We start from the raw sequence: 14,628 nt of genomic DNA on the forward strand, positions 1-14,628 counted from the left end.
TTTTTTCTTTGTGGTCGATTCTAACATGCCATCAACTTCGTCGTTTATTTTTCAAATATTGGATATTAGTGGAAATATTGAATAAACTGTAGAATTAAACTTTCTCATCTATCTCAGATCTAGATCGGGATAATTTGGTAGTTAGGGTTAAATGGATCTAGATCGGGGATGTATGGGTTAACATGTGTCTACCCTTGATCACCTTAATACCAAATATTAACCCAATAGCTATTGGAATTCGATAATTATTCACTTTTCTTTACCATATTTTTCAAAATATTCAGTAACAGCTTCCTCTTTATCACCTTCTTACTTTACCTCTTTCCTTTTCTATTTTCCTTTTCCTTTCTTCATCTTCTTCTTCTATTTTTTAATAAAACTGAAAAGGGGGTCGTGACTGGGAATCCTAGATGTAATAAACACGGTCATGTATTTATTTATTTGATTTTATTTTCTTTAGAAGTCCGATAAAAAGTTTTCTCGTTTCAATCGAATCTAGTATGTTCAAAATTAAGAAACGGTGGTTTCTATGGCAACGACGACTTTCCCTTTTACAAGAAGATGAGAGAAAAGGAATTTTTTTCATTGAATATAACGTTTCCTCCACCCCAAGATACACACATATACATATATTATACGTATATTATATATCAGTGCTGTCCAAATGGCGGCCCGCCAAACCATTTTGCGCGGCCCACAAAGCTTTCATGATTTACGATTCTTATTACTATTTTCATTTATATTTATTCATTCTTTTAATGTTTCCACTCTTCTTTCGAAGTAAGGCATCCATTTAGTGATTCTATATATATATAAAAAAAAATAATAAATAAATAAAAAAGCGAGAATCAACGGCAACACCTTTCCCTAATTCTTGAAGCTTGGTCGGGAAGGACTGCCAGTGTTTGAAAGTACTTATTTGTGTGAAAATGCATTTTCTACCAGAAAATTGTGAAGAATCGCTTCAGAAGCTGCCTTGGACATTCTTCTCTTTTACATCTCCTGCGGCTCACAACGACAGGAATGAATGTAGATATCCCGGCCCTTGTAAACGCTGCTAGTCACCTTCATTTCTCACATTGAATTGAATTTGTATATAATATTTCAAATACGTTTTTTAGATTTTTTTCTTTTCTAGCGTAATAATAATAATAATAATAATAATAATAATAATAATAATAATAATAATAATAATAATAGCAGTAGCAGCGGCCCTCCATTTTACTAGTAAAGACGGTTATGGCCCTCAAGCACATTATAATTGGACACCACTGTTATATATATTATACGTATATTATATCTTATCGGCGAGTATATGAAAAGCTGACGCTATGCAGGCTTCCCATTCATATTCTATATTGAAAGACATTTGATAGTTCAGACTGATTTCGATGTTTTTTTTTTTCCGCCATGTCTCTGGTACCGCTTATTAAGGGAATGTATCATTTACTATGGACGCTCGACTCACTCTACACTCTTAATATAAATGCTGTGTGCAAAGTTGGAGATTTTTGCTGAAAAATGAGAAAACAGCGGCAGTGACTGCCTCATCTATCGACTATTTTCGATTACCACTGCGAGGTTTATCAAACACAGAGCCCGTCTCTCGGAATCTGGTCATGAGTTTGCCCACACCACTGTAGGAAATGAAGTTTGTATCGGGATATAGCACACTGGACTTTGCACCTACCACACATGAGCTGCGATTTCCATTGCATACTGATCTTCTTGTTTAAAAAGTTAAAAGTGGTCTTGAAGATAGCGAACTCCAACATTGCGGTCATACTTTACTTGTGTTTGTGAGATTACCAGAGCCCTCAAATATCAATGGGCAATGCGCACCAAAAATTCAATAACTTTTCTTGTGTTAGTACTCTCATCTAACTTTTGACCTACCTTGTACAATGCAAACTTTTTGTGTGAATGTTGCAGTTGGAAAGTTTGAAGGCAATTTTGTCGGAAGTGTTTTGCTCAAACTTAATTAAACTTTGATGTCGATTAAGCACTGGTTACTAATTTACATTTTATGTTCAGACTGGTTTATTTTGATGTCATTTGAGAAAGTTCAACGTCAATTTTCTTGAAAGACAAAAAGTTGAGCTTTTTGCATCTGATAGCTTGTATGATGAGGACTACTACATAACGAGTTAATTGGTTCTTCAGTACCTCATTGGCATCTTCTGAGGTTCCCGTGTTAAAGGGTAAGCCAACATGACAACTCACCATCTGATCTGTACTTATCTTCATAGATGCGAGAAAGAAAAGAATCAAAGATTACATTTAAAGCATTGTGAGTAAACTCCGAACAATTTTTACTATACATTATTTATAAAATATAAACTAGTACGAAGATTATAATTAAGAGTGCTAATCATATAACAATAGAAAAAAATCGGAATCAGCTCCATACGTTTTGCTTTATTAATAATCATGACAATTACACATTATCCTACAAGTGCACTTGCAAAAGACAGTGTAATTATGTAACACAATACGCAGAAGCTACATCAATATGATCAACATTCACCACAAACTGAATCTTGTATAATTAATGTATACTACAGAACTAACAAATATAGTGGTAAAAGTACAGCAGAGAATAAGAACATATTTACCTATATAAAGATAAATACATTCAAATGTTTTCTCGACCTTACAGACACATGTGTCCCATTAGTGCAACATCTATTTCCTTATTTTTTCAACATCTAAAATGTTATTCTTTATTTTTATTGAATTGTATGCGCACCAAAATGAGCACACTTTCATTTTGTGCTGAAGTCATAGTCATGACAATAGAATCCGAAAGTGAGATACGGTCAATATACATAAAATAAGTGCACCTAAACATACACTTACTATATTACCATACCTCACAGAAAATCCAACGGTAACTGAATTTCAACTGAACTATCAGTTACGTACGTATTTACTCTGGCATAGGACTATGCTCGTAGCTGGTATTTTTCCCCATAGTATCGACTTGAGTATGGCCACAAACTTAAATCCAGCAGCATAACTCCCATCCAGAGACTAAGGATTCCCAGCAACTAACAAACGTAAAAACGATCAATTTCAAATATATATCCGTGTACGGTTCTCATCAAAAAAGCACATTTACTCCCTTCTCCCATTATTTGTTCTTTTGACGAAGTAAGACGAATTCTAATTCTCGGTATGTTACCGGAATTCGTATTTAACTTAGATGATTAATTCTCAAGGTATTCGGAAAAGAAACTCGGGAAGTACTTGCTGCGTACATTCTAACATCATATGGTAGTTTAACTCATTTCTGATAATATTACGGGAATATCTATCATAAAAGTTGAGAAATATCCCGTGTTTCTTAATTATTACGAGTTCTTACCTTAACCTTAATTTTATTTTGTGTTATTCGTACACGAATACAAAAAACTTATCCAAGGAATATTGATCGCTGAGATTACATTGTAGTATTATATAAACACGTTTCTGTCAGCATGACTGAAAACATACATCGTTGCTACAGAATCTCAAATTGATTGTGTGTGTTAATGCATATAATTACAACAGTATACTTTCCTCAATCTTCATTTCTGAAGAAATTTTCGAAATACTGAAGTCCTAGAAGGGAAGCTGTATTTGCAACAACTTTCTTCTGAACTTAGAAGATATGTCTCTTCATTCTCTTTAACGAACTGACATCACAGATCCTATTCCAGTAGAAGTGATTACAATGGTCATTCAAAGTAGGTAAGTTAAACAATCCTAAAATTAATCTTGAATAATTTTAGTATTTTAGTGTATTCAATTACAGCCTTTCCCATTGGTGTAATCAACATTCTCCAAAATCAAATTATTAACTAACGTTAACACGGTAAAATGATACATTTTCACAAATGAAGAATTTTAAAAGGAACAATAGTATTTTAAACTATCATGTGCAGAAGTTAATTTTTATTCTACATCATATTGATGATAATGCAGCTGACTGAAGCTTTCTTTTCTCTGTATGACTAGTTCAATGCTTAAAAGTGACTATTATACATATAAACTTTACATTTAACTAATAAGAATGTTAAAACTCACCACCATTGACTTAAAACTTAATCTGGAATTTACATAAAATATAATGTAACGAACAATTTGTTAACGTGACAGAGAAACGCATTATCGACAAAGACAGTTAATTACATAAACAACAGTATCAATAGTTCCCTAGAGTTTAAAATTTGTACAGAAAGTGAGACGACGATAAAAGAGCCAAATCCGATTATACTCTGTAAAACCACGATCTTTAAAAACCAACCACGATAAGAAAGAAATTCTTTAGGATTAATTTACAAACAATTTGATTTTTTTCCTTATTTATTAATCTACAGACTACGTAAGTATCAAGGGGTATAAGGACTAAGGTGGTGTGCAATATTCTCTCTCAATGACAGAATATGTAGCATTTGATTGTAGACTGTAATAAACCACATCCAAACAAGTATTCTTCTATAATACTTTAGAGTATCATATACATTGTGAACTAGTTGTATTAGTAGCAGAATTTAACAATGCTCCAATATTTAAGTATAATTTGTTTTATTTAGTTTTCTGTACTTAACTTATCTCTCTACGAAACAGTTTTTTTCTTAATAACTACATCATTCCTCAAATATTCTGCACCATATCCACCATTGCTTCTAGCAGCAGTTACTGAAAATTATATAGCATCTAAAACTACAACCTTTAAGATGACAATAACTTTACAAGACAAGAAGAACTACATAAAATACAATCAAAGATAAACTGAGATAAAACTAGGAATCTTCACGACTACGGTTTCTTTGATTCACATTTGTTTATACCATCACCAATCCTGAAATAAAAATAAATACATAAATAAAATAAACTAAAGAGAAATAAACATACAGCAGCAGTTCCATACTCTAAAACACATGCAAATTTCTAACGGAAGAAAATGCTCACATCAACTAATTTTACTGTTGAGATACCATAAAACTAACTTAAGAAAAAAAAACTATGCCTTATGGAACCCCGAGGATCAATGTTGCGTTCACAAAAGCTCTCCATTGACTTCCTTAGCCAACTGGATCCAGTTTCTACTTTGTACCCTTACTTCTGCCAGATCCATCTTAATATTGTCCTCCTATCTGCGCCTCCTCTTAATGGACGTTTGACGATTGGATTTCCAGTCAAAACTTTGAAAGTGTTAAGACAGCATAAACATTTTAAACATTAATCGACTTCAAGAAAGCATTGAAAACCAGAAAATAATAGAAAGTTCTTTAAAGCATAAAACAATTAATTACTAAACCCTCGCCGCGGTATAGTGACTAGTACGAGTGCCTTTGCTGCATGTGGTCTCGGATTCAATTCCTAGTGAGAGAGTACAAAAATTAAAAACAAGATCATTCACTTCCATCAATCATCCATCTTCTTTAGCATAAAGGTCATATCTGTGGGATATTAAATAAAAAAATCAACAAGAGGGGTCAGAACTTATAGAAAGAGTGGAGAAAGTTTATTAAGATCAATAAAGAAGAAGAATAGAAAAAGCACCAAAAAGATTAAAGTTGAGGAAGAAGGAGTCATCTACAGGGTATGGTGTGAGGACTGCGATATGTCATGAAAGAAAAAGAAAGAAAGGATAAAACAACATAAAGATGATGTGAGGAGGAAGAAAGAAACCAATGCCATACACAAACATGTTAAGGAGACTAATCACGGAATTAATTGGGCTAAGACGGAAGTATTGGGGATGGAGAAAATAATAAGGAAGTGGAAAGAAGCAGATTGGATAAAGAAGGTAGGAAGAAATAAACTGATGAACTGGACAGGAGGCTTACCTATTAATGAATTATGGCAAGGAAGTTTGGATAGCGTAGACAAGAAGAAAATAAAAAAAGACTCTTATAAGAACAAAAAATGGCGGAACATGATTAGTTGGAAAGTGAACACGGAGACTCACAGGATTGGCTGAAGGCCTCAGCAAATACAATTTAAAATATATATATATATATATATATATATATATATATATATATATATAACAATGACTACATATATGTCTGTATTTTCATTTATGTTCGATAGTGTCTGAAGGATATGTTAGATATCCGAAACCGTTACATATTATAATTTAAAATACAGTTGGTTTTAAGCTTTGATCAGTGTTTCTTTTGTTTAAAAAAAAATTCAAGTTTATTACTATTATCTATAATCAATTTAGAATGATTGCGTGTATACGTTTTGCAAATCATATGGCACTTGTTGCACAATCTGATATGTTAGAAAACTTGAGGAAGGACTGTGAAGAATATGGAATGAAAATAAATGTTAGAAAGACAAAAGCCATGGTGATTTAAACGAAGGATTCGGAGTCAAATGTAAAAGTAGGGAGAAAATAGAACAGGCGACTAGTTTTCGATATCTGGGTAGTATTAGTAATGATATGAAATGTGAAAGTGAAATAAAAGGATAGGAATGGCGAAAGAAGCATTTAGGCAGAAGAAAAGACTATTCTGTGGGACCTTGAATAAAGAGTTGAGAAGAAGGCTCATAAAATGCCTCGTGTGAAGTGTTGTATTGTATGGGTTAGAGACATGGACATTACGCAAAAATGATGAAAAACAACTGGAAGCTTTCGAAATGTGGGTGTAGAGAAGAATGAAGAGAATTAGCTGGGTGGAACGGAAAACGCATGAGAGAGAGTTACAAATGGTAGGGGAGAAAAGAGCAATTTTAAATATTATTAAGAAGAGGAAGAGAAACTGGTTGGAACACTGGCTAAGGAACTGTAACATGAGGAATATGCTAGAGAGTATGGTGGAAGGAAAGAGCGGGAGGGGTCGAAGAAGACTACAATTAATGGACGATAGCAAAACAGAAAAATCGTACGTGAAGACGAAGAGGTTAGCGGAAGACCGTGCAGTATGGCAGAATACCTATGATGACGATGATCAACAATTTTGAAGTCAATGCCATGGCAATCCAATTCATGCCTAATATAAAACTAGTTTTGATGCTAATTTTATGAGGTATTAATTGTTTCGCTTGGCATACTTCAAGAAGTTTTATACATAACAGTAATTAATTTTTTAATTAATTATTTTCCGTCTTTAAGCGCTTTTCTTATTACTGTTTTCTGCTTTACAGCACTTTTCTGAAGTCTGTTAATATTGTTTTCTTTCCTTAAAAAAAGTTATTTTTTCTGTTTTTAGTGTGCTTTTGAAGCCGGTTACTTTTCTTTTAAGCCTGCTTTTTTTTATTATTTTTTCGTTACCCCTGTCGCAGGATACTTACTTTTCCTATAAAACGGGTCGGCCTACGAAACATGCGTGGAAAGATGTACCTTTTAAACAATAATCGGTCTACGCATACGGAATTATACACACACGGTATTAACATTACCAGCTGTTAAAGAGTTTCGTGGTTTAGCTCCAAAGACTTGTCATCAGATCCTGATGTAATTGATCTCCTTGGAGAAAGTATAATCTTTAGAACTTAAAATAATAATAATAAATATATAAAGCGGGCTGCGGTAGCTCAGTGGTAGAGCGTTCACCTCTGGTTCATGGGATCCTTGGTTCGATCCCAGCTCGCACCAAGTGAATTTTGTGCTGGACAAACACCGTGTGTGTGGGTTATTCATTTCTCATCATCACCGTCTCCTTTAGCCTAGCCGGCATAAGTGTGGGACGTAAAACTTGCAAGATTTCATTTCATTTCAGAAATTCATACGTCGAGGAGTTGGATGATTAGCTGTGGAGATTATCCTTAGATGCTCATTACATTGATATGGAACTACCGAGGAAGCATTTTCTTTTAAACAAAGACAGAATCATTAAAATCGCCTTATCTATGCGTAGGGCGAGCATCCCTCTCGTTTTGATCGGTTTCGGGGAGAGTCCCGTCCGTCCCGTCAGTAGATGGAAAAAAGGTAGTATTTGTCCCGTTTCATGCAAGTGAAAGAAGTAAATAACAAACCCAGACCTTGCGGGCATGGCGAAAGATGCTGGTAGCTTGGCACCTGGCGGGTGTGGGCATTGGTTGGGTGTTGGAAACAGTGGAAAAGTCAGTAAAACGCAAGGAGGTATTCATTGTCTACAGTTTTTTTTCTTTCCTTTCCTTCTGAGGATCGTGTGTCTCGAGCAGTCTGTTGTGCAATTTAAGTGCGGAAACAGGAATCGTGTATTTGTTTCCAGACGTGTGGACGACGGGCAACACGCGGATATTTTAAAATTTGTGATCCTTAGCTGTGGCTATTCCTGCACACTGATAAACAATTTATGCTTAGGACACTCGGAACTAATTGGCTCATTCCTCCGCATAACGATCATCTTGATGAGACGGCAACATTCGACCTCCCAAGTTAGTAAACCTGATTTACTGAATGCAATAGGAACTTCAAGCAAGTCGATTGGAGTAATTTATGTATTCAATTAATTAGCAACCTTAGGAACTCATGAGTTCATATCTTTACACGCGATACAAAACGTTTCAATAACTGCCATTTATACGTAATATATATTTGCTCGACACAGAAAGTGAAATTTAATTTTTGTCTTATAAAACGTGTCTGATTAAACTACTACTCTATGCTACAAAATTTATGTTAATATAATTTAAAATGAATTTTCAACTGCAAATTTGGTATCTGTTTCACAGATTTTGGGCTTATTGTAGTGTTCATTTACACTTCGAATTTAGTGAGAAATTTCGTTTCCACTAAATATGTTTGCAGGTATATATGAATGTGTCTGTTTCTAGAATATACAGGATGTTAATGAACTATTCCGACAAATTGTAAGAGGTGTTTCCTTACATCAAAATAAGAGAAAAAGTTCATGTGGACCTATGGCGAAAAGTGCAGTTTCAGAGCTAGGGCTGTCCAAAATCGCGAAAACGTCAAACTTCATGAGGTCCTATTTCGAATTCGAGAGACTGTGGATCGTGGTCCTTTTCAGCGTAAAGAAAGTCACACATACGCAATCTAAAAATTAATATTTTACTAATGTTCAATTGGTGTACAGATTATTTCCTGCAGGGTGGCATTCCTAGACATGCCATCAACGGAATTTTGAGATATGCTCTGACTTTATGATTGGTCCAAAGTAGACAAACAATAAACCATGATAACAGTGAACACGGAATCGTTTGGCGCGATGTCGGAAGTGTTAAGGATCGTCAGCAGCATGGTCTCTTGTACTAGGAAAAACGCATGCTGAGATGTTTTCTTTCACGCTTATAAGTGAAGAAAACGTGAAATATACCATGACGAAATACATCGCATCACACGTTATTCCGAACACAAAACAACATGGAGCTCAGCTTCCTAACACTTCCGACTTCCCTACGAAGCATTGGATATCCATTGTTGTCAAAGCTTACTTCCTGCTTACTTCCTACTTACCCTCCTCGAAATCAGGGTATATCTGAAAATTCTATTGAGAGCATATCTGAGAATTACACCCTGTAGAGAATACCCTGTACACTTATCGAAAATTGATGAAATATGCACCTTTGGATTGTGTATGCGTTGCTTCCTTTCTGGAATTCGATAAGGACTACCATCCACACTTTCTGGAATTCGAAATAGGGCTTGATGAAATTTAGCTTTTTCGTTGTTTTAAACAGCCCTAGCTCTGAAACTATGCACTTTTCGCCATAGGTTTATATGAACTTTTCTCTTATTTTGATGTGAGGAATCACCTCTTACAGTTTGTCGGTATAGTTTATTAACACCCTGTATATACACAGTGGTCCACTACTACTTTTCTTTTTAGTTGTCCCGTTTTTAGCTGTTAAAATTATGGTCACCCAATCTATGCGTGAACATACACACATTGAAGTCGATTAATTACTCAAAATTGCTGCAGCTATGTCGAAGAAATGCGTGAATATATCCCCGGACTGAGTTGAAGATCATTTCCGTTTTTGAAGTCGGTTAAAATTATATAAAATTGTAAAGCGACCAAACATTACATTGTCAAACAATAGCTAATTATTGACTAAAAACATCTTTATAGTGACAGTCATTTGTTATTCAAAACGTTTCTATATCAGAGAAGTCTGAAACTGTTACTGTTTAAATTGATACATTCCAAGCAAAAGTACGAGAACTCGCACTCGTACACTCATGTCCAGAACTTAAGACAATGTTAATTACAACTTTTATGTTGATCCTATAAATGACAGACATCGAGCTGGCATGCCTGACAAATGACGTAGATATCAGCCTGTTTGGCGACAAAGATGCCTTCTATGACTGTGATAACACGAAGAACGTCAGTAACGGGACAGACACGTAATCAGTCAGTCGTGTTTTACGGAGTGTGCAATGCATATCGATCATAGTGAAGGTGTCCTTGGAACATACAATGGCCCAGAGAAAACACGTGAATCATGTAGCGGTTGGATCATACGTATACATTAGAAATGGTGCAAAGCCAATTTAGTTGGAGACTTGAATGTTCCTCACAGTGTTGTGCCGCACCTGTGGAAACGCTTCCTAACTGATGAAAATATTGAAAGGCAGTATGGTGCAACAACGTCACGTATATCTGGGCTTAAATTCCCGACGAACACCACCGAGCAGCATGTACCCAAGCTTGAGATCTTGCAGCTGCCTCTGAGAACCATGTATCAGTCAAACTGTATACCGGTTGTTACACGAATGCACGCTGTATGTACGCCGAATCGCCAGGTGCATTCCCCTCACACAACTGGCTCTCACTTTGGTGTATATCAAAAAGTGAGTGTATCACAGAACAGTAAAGCAGATACTCTTTAGAAACGGGTTCAATTCATTTTGGAGAGTAAATATCACTCAGTGTTTGCTTGGAGGGAGCCAGAAACACGTTACCACCACCAAAATGTTACTGAAAGAGACAAGTATGGATGCCTTGGTATCATGATATGGGGCAGCATCATGTTAGGGGTCAGTATATACTACTTCATGTTTTCCACTACCGGATGGAAACAACAGAGATCTAAACGAACGTCGTATGTCCGACTGTTCCGTACTGCATACGGTCCTAAATTTAATTTATGGGTCATAATGCATGTCCTGATAGACCATAGTTGGCAGGATTACCTGCAGCACGAAGACATCACGCGTCTCGAGTAGGTCAACGCAATCACCAGACCTCAATCCCATCGAGTATACATGGGATGCCCTCAGACTACAGCCTTAATACCTCCACCACGGTCAACTGCTCAACTATGCAGGGTGTTTGTGCAAGAGTAAGGTGCTTCACCACAACAGATTCTTGATGGTCTAATCTACAGTATGGACGCATGCTGTGCAGCCTGCATGTTATTCGCAATATTCACACACCACATTGAACATTTCTGAAGAAAGAAAGAAAAAAAAAACCGGACTGGTGACGGCTAACAGATGGTAACACACATGAAGTAAGTGTATTCATTCAGATTTATCAATGTGCATGAGTATCAGTTTTAAGCTTCTGAGCGAGCAGAAACATCTTTGTACCAACTGTTCATGATTGTCACATTTACTCGCACATTCCGTTAAGCTTTGGACAAGAGTGTATCAATTATATAAAAACATACTGAATCGGTGAGTGAAACAGTGGTAGCTCATGAGGAAAGTCACTTCGTAAAAATTAATTTTATCCCTTCAAAGTAGTAAAAGAAAGCATTACCTAATATTCTAACTCTTGTACACAACAATTAGTACATTACGTAAATTGGAGTTGAAATAAATATTGTAAAATAAACTTAAATCAGATTTCAACTACTCACTGAGCAATACGTTTGTTGTAAAAAAAATATATATATATATATTAACGTGTAACAGTTTCACGAACTATGCACTTGGCTTCATCAGGCACTATGAATACACAGGTAGTGACAGATTTAATACAGCGAAAAAATCTCTGGAAGTATTTCCACATACAGAAAAGAAAGCAAGAGGTTACCATAGGTAATAAAGAAGAAGCAAACAAAGAGGGAAGAAGAGGAGTTGGGAATGATGGAGAAAGAAGGAGTAATATAAAGGGTCTCCGCGGTTTTTTGGTACATTTTTGAACAAAAAATTTCTTTATTGAAAATCAATTTTAATCAAGTACATATTGATCATTATTATTTATGACCTTTTGCCATTTTTCGGGTAACTTTATAATTCCATCGGTGTAGAATTTCTGTGGTTTATCGTCGAAAAACTTGGCCAAGTGATTTTCAGCGGTGCTCCGGTCGGCCATTTTCTACCATCATGAAGAGTTTTGCAGAGACCGAAACAAATGGTGGATACATCAAAACTTCCCAACCAAGTTCCGTCAATTCGTTCCGAGTCATCAAAAATGTGTGTGGCCGCGCATTGTCATGATGGAACACAACTCCCTTTCTGTTGGCTAATTCTGGTCGCTTTTTCTGGATTGCTTCGTTCAAACGGTCGAGTTGTGCACAGTACAAGACCGAATTGATAGTTTCGTCAGGTGGCAGCAGTTCATAATGGACAATTCCCTTCCAATCCCACCAAATACTCAACACAATCTTACTTGCTGACAATCCAATTGAATTGTGTTCCATCATGACAATGCGCGGCCACACACATCTTTGATGATTCGGAACTTGGTTGGGAAGTTTTGATGTATCCACCGTCTGACTGCCATTTGTTTCGATCTCTGCAAAACTGTTGATGATGATAAAGAATTGGCCGACCGAAGCGCCGCTGAAAATCACTTGGCCAAATTTTTCGACCATAAACCACGGAAGTTCTATCGATGGAATTATGAAGCTACGCGAAAAATGGCAAGAGGTCATAGATAATAATGGTCAATGTGTACTTGGTTAAAATTGATTTTCATCAAGAAATTTGTTGTTCTGCGGAGACTTTTTATATGACCCTTTATAAGATCCAGTGTAGTAAATGTGATATGTGCTATATTGGGGAAACGGGAAAGAGGTTAAAAGAGCGAATAAAACCAATACAAGGATGACACTAGGTTAGAAAGACATAGAAATGTAGTCTGCAAGCACAAAAGAAACACGGGACATTCAATCAATTTAAGTGAAGTGAAAGTGTTGGACCAAGAAGAGAGAAGGTTAGTTAGGAAACGGAAAGAAGCAAAATTTCTTGAAATAGAAGGCGATAGAGTTACGAACTGAAATTGAAGACTTAAAATCGTTGAACAGTGGAATAAGTTATTAAGAAACCATAAAATTAAATGTATTAATTGCACACGTTTATTTTTGTAAACTCAGTATTATTTATTTATTCATTTATTTGTTTATTGTTTATATTGTTTATTTGGTATTCATATTTAGGAAGTTATTTATAAAGGTTATTTTGTGAATTAGATTAAGCCTAGTTATAAGATATGTTTGTATATGATGTCAACAGAGGGGAAAAGGAAGTTAGTGATTTTTGTTTGTTTTATATTTTGGTTTGTGATACGAAGGATTAGTGGCCTATGGTAGCCAATCAGGAATCAGGGAATATTTTCGCTGTCTCTTATATTAAATCTGTCACTACCTGTGTATTCATAGTGTCTGATGAAGCCAACTGAGTAGTTGTTGAAACTGTCATACATTAATAATTTTTACAATAAATCAGAGTTATGTAAATCAGATATAGTTTAAATCAGATTTATGTAAAATAAAGTATTTTAACTCATTCAGAAAAAGCGGAAAGGCTATTACTCACCACAAGAAATATTTAGCAGAATTTTCTTCTACATGCAACAGGTGGCGCTTTTGGAAGATGCAACTTCCTTCATTAGTCTGTGGTAGATTTCAAAAAGGATTTTTAAAAAAATGAAGGATGGTTAAAAAATGGTTAAAAGGTTAGGATATGTAAAAAAAAAAATAAAATAAAATAAAATAAAAAATCTTCTGTCAACATTAAAACACATGGGAATAGAAACTCATTCTAGTAGAAACTCACTGAGTGTACAATGTCCGTGAGTTTCTATTCCCATGTGTTTTAATGTTTGACAGAAGATTTGTTTTTTTACATATCCCAACCTTTTAACCATTTTTTAACCATGCTTCATTTTTTTTTAATCCTTTTAGAAGTCTACCACAGACTGATGAAGGAAGTTGCATCTTTCGAAAGCGCTACCTGTTGCATGTAGAAAAAAATACTGCTTCATATTTTTTTGCGGTGAGTAATAGCCTTTCCTCTTTTTCTCATTGAATATAATCACCACTCGTAATATTGTGATATTTTAACTCATATACACACAGAACAGCGACTGGTATTAGTTTGTAATTCCTTACCTACCCTATAATTTTTACCCAGCATGCTCTAATTAAAACCCCTCCTATAACCACTGGAACGAGGTTTCCAAACTACAACAACTATTAAAACGGGTTTTTAAATTGTAAATTATTACAAAATAAAAGCACAACCAATCAAATTATGTGTACTTTGTGTTGTACATTATAGAAATTGCGATTGTCGTGCTTCTCTCTTTGTTAGAATTAAATACTTACTTGTGAATATAACTGAGAAGCCGATAGGATACTTATTTGCTGCAGTTTATATCATTTTAGTTCTTGTTTTCTGTAAAGAAGAAAAGAAAAAAATATATAATAATATGCGCTATCAGCTACAGAGCTTAAAAATTCCATGAAAGGAAGTATATATTCTAATGAATAAAAAAATAATTT

The 14,628-nt window shown here is 35.1% G+C and overlaps 1 protein-coding gene across 4 annotated transcripts in view; it reads right to left on the reverse strand.

Annotated features, from left to right (window-relative positions):
* Positions 1–2,041: 2,041 nt before the first annotated feature.
* The window catches only part of LOC145668012 (uncharacterized), a 167,584-nt gene continuing 154,997 nt past the window's right edge, over positions 2,042–14,628 (reverse strand). For 3 of the 4 annotated variants that reach the window (XM_081735468.1, XM_081735466.1, XM_081735470.1), the window contains exons 22-23: positions 14,452–14,521; positions 2,399–4,846 (exon numbers count right to left, since the gene is read on the reverse strand). In XM_081735468.1, the coding sequence (XP_081591594.1) occupies positions 14,508–14,521 (14 nt within the window). In that variant the 3' untranslated portion in view covers positions 2,399–4,846; positions 14,452–14,507. Of the gene's footprint in view, positions 2,242–2,398; positions 4,847–14,451; positions 14,522–14,628 lie in introns of those variants that run through there. The other variant, XM_081735467.1, reaches the window with a different exon arrangement.

Source organism: Thermobia domestica, chromosome 13, assembly GCF_964235325.1.
Source record: "Thermobia domestica chromosome 13, izTheDome1.hap1.1, whole genome shotgun sequence".
Lineage (NCBI taxonomy): Eukaryota > Metazoa > Arthropoda > Insecta > Zygentoma > Lepismatidae > Thermobia > Thermobia domestica.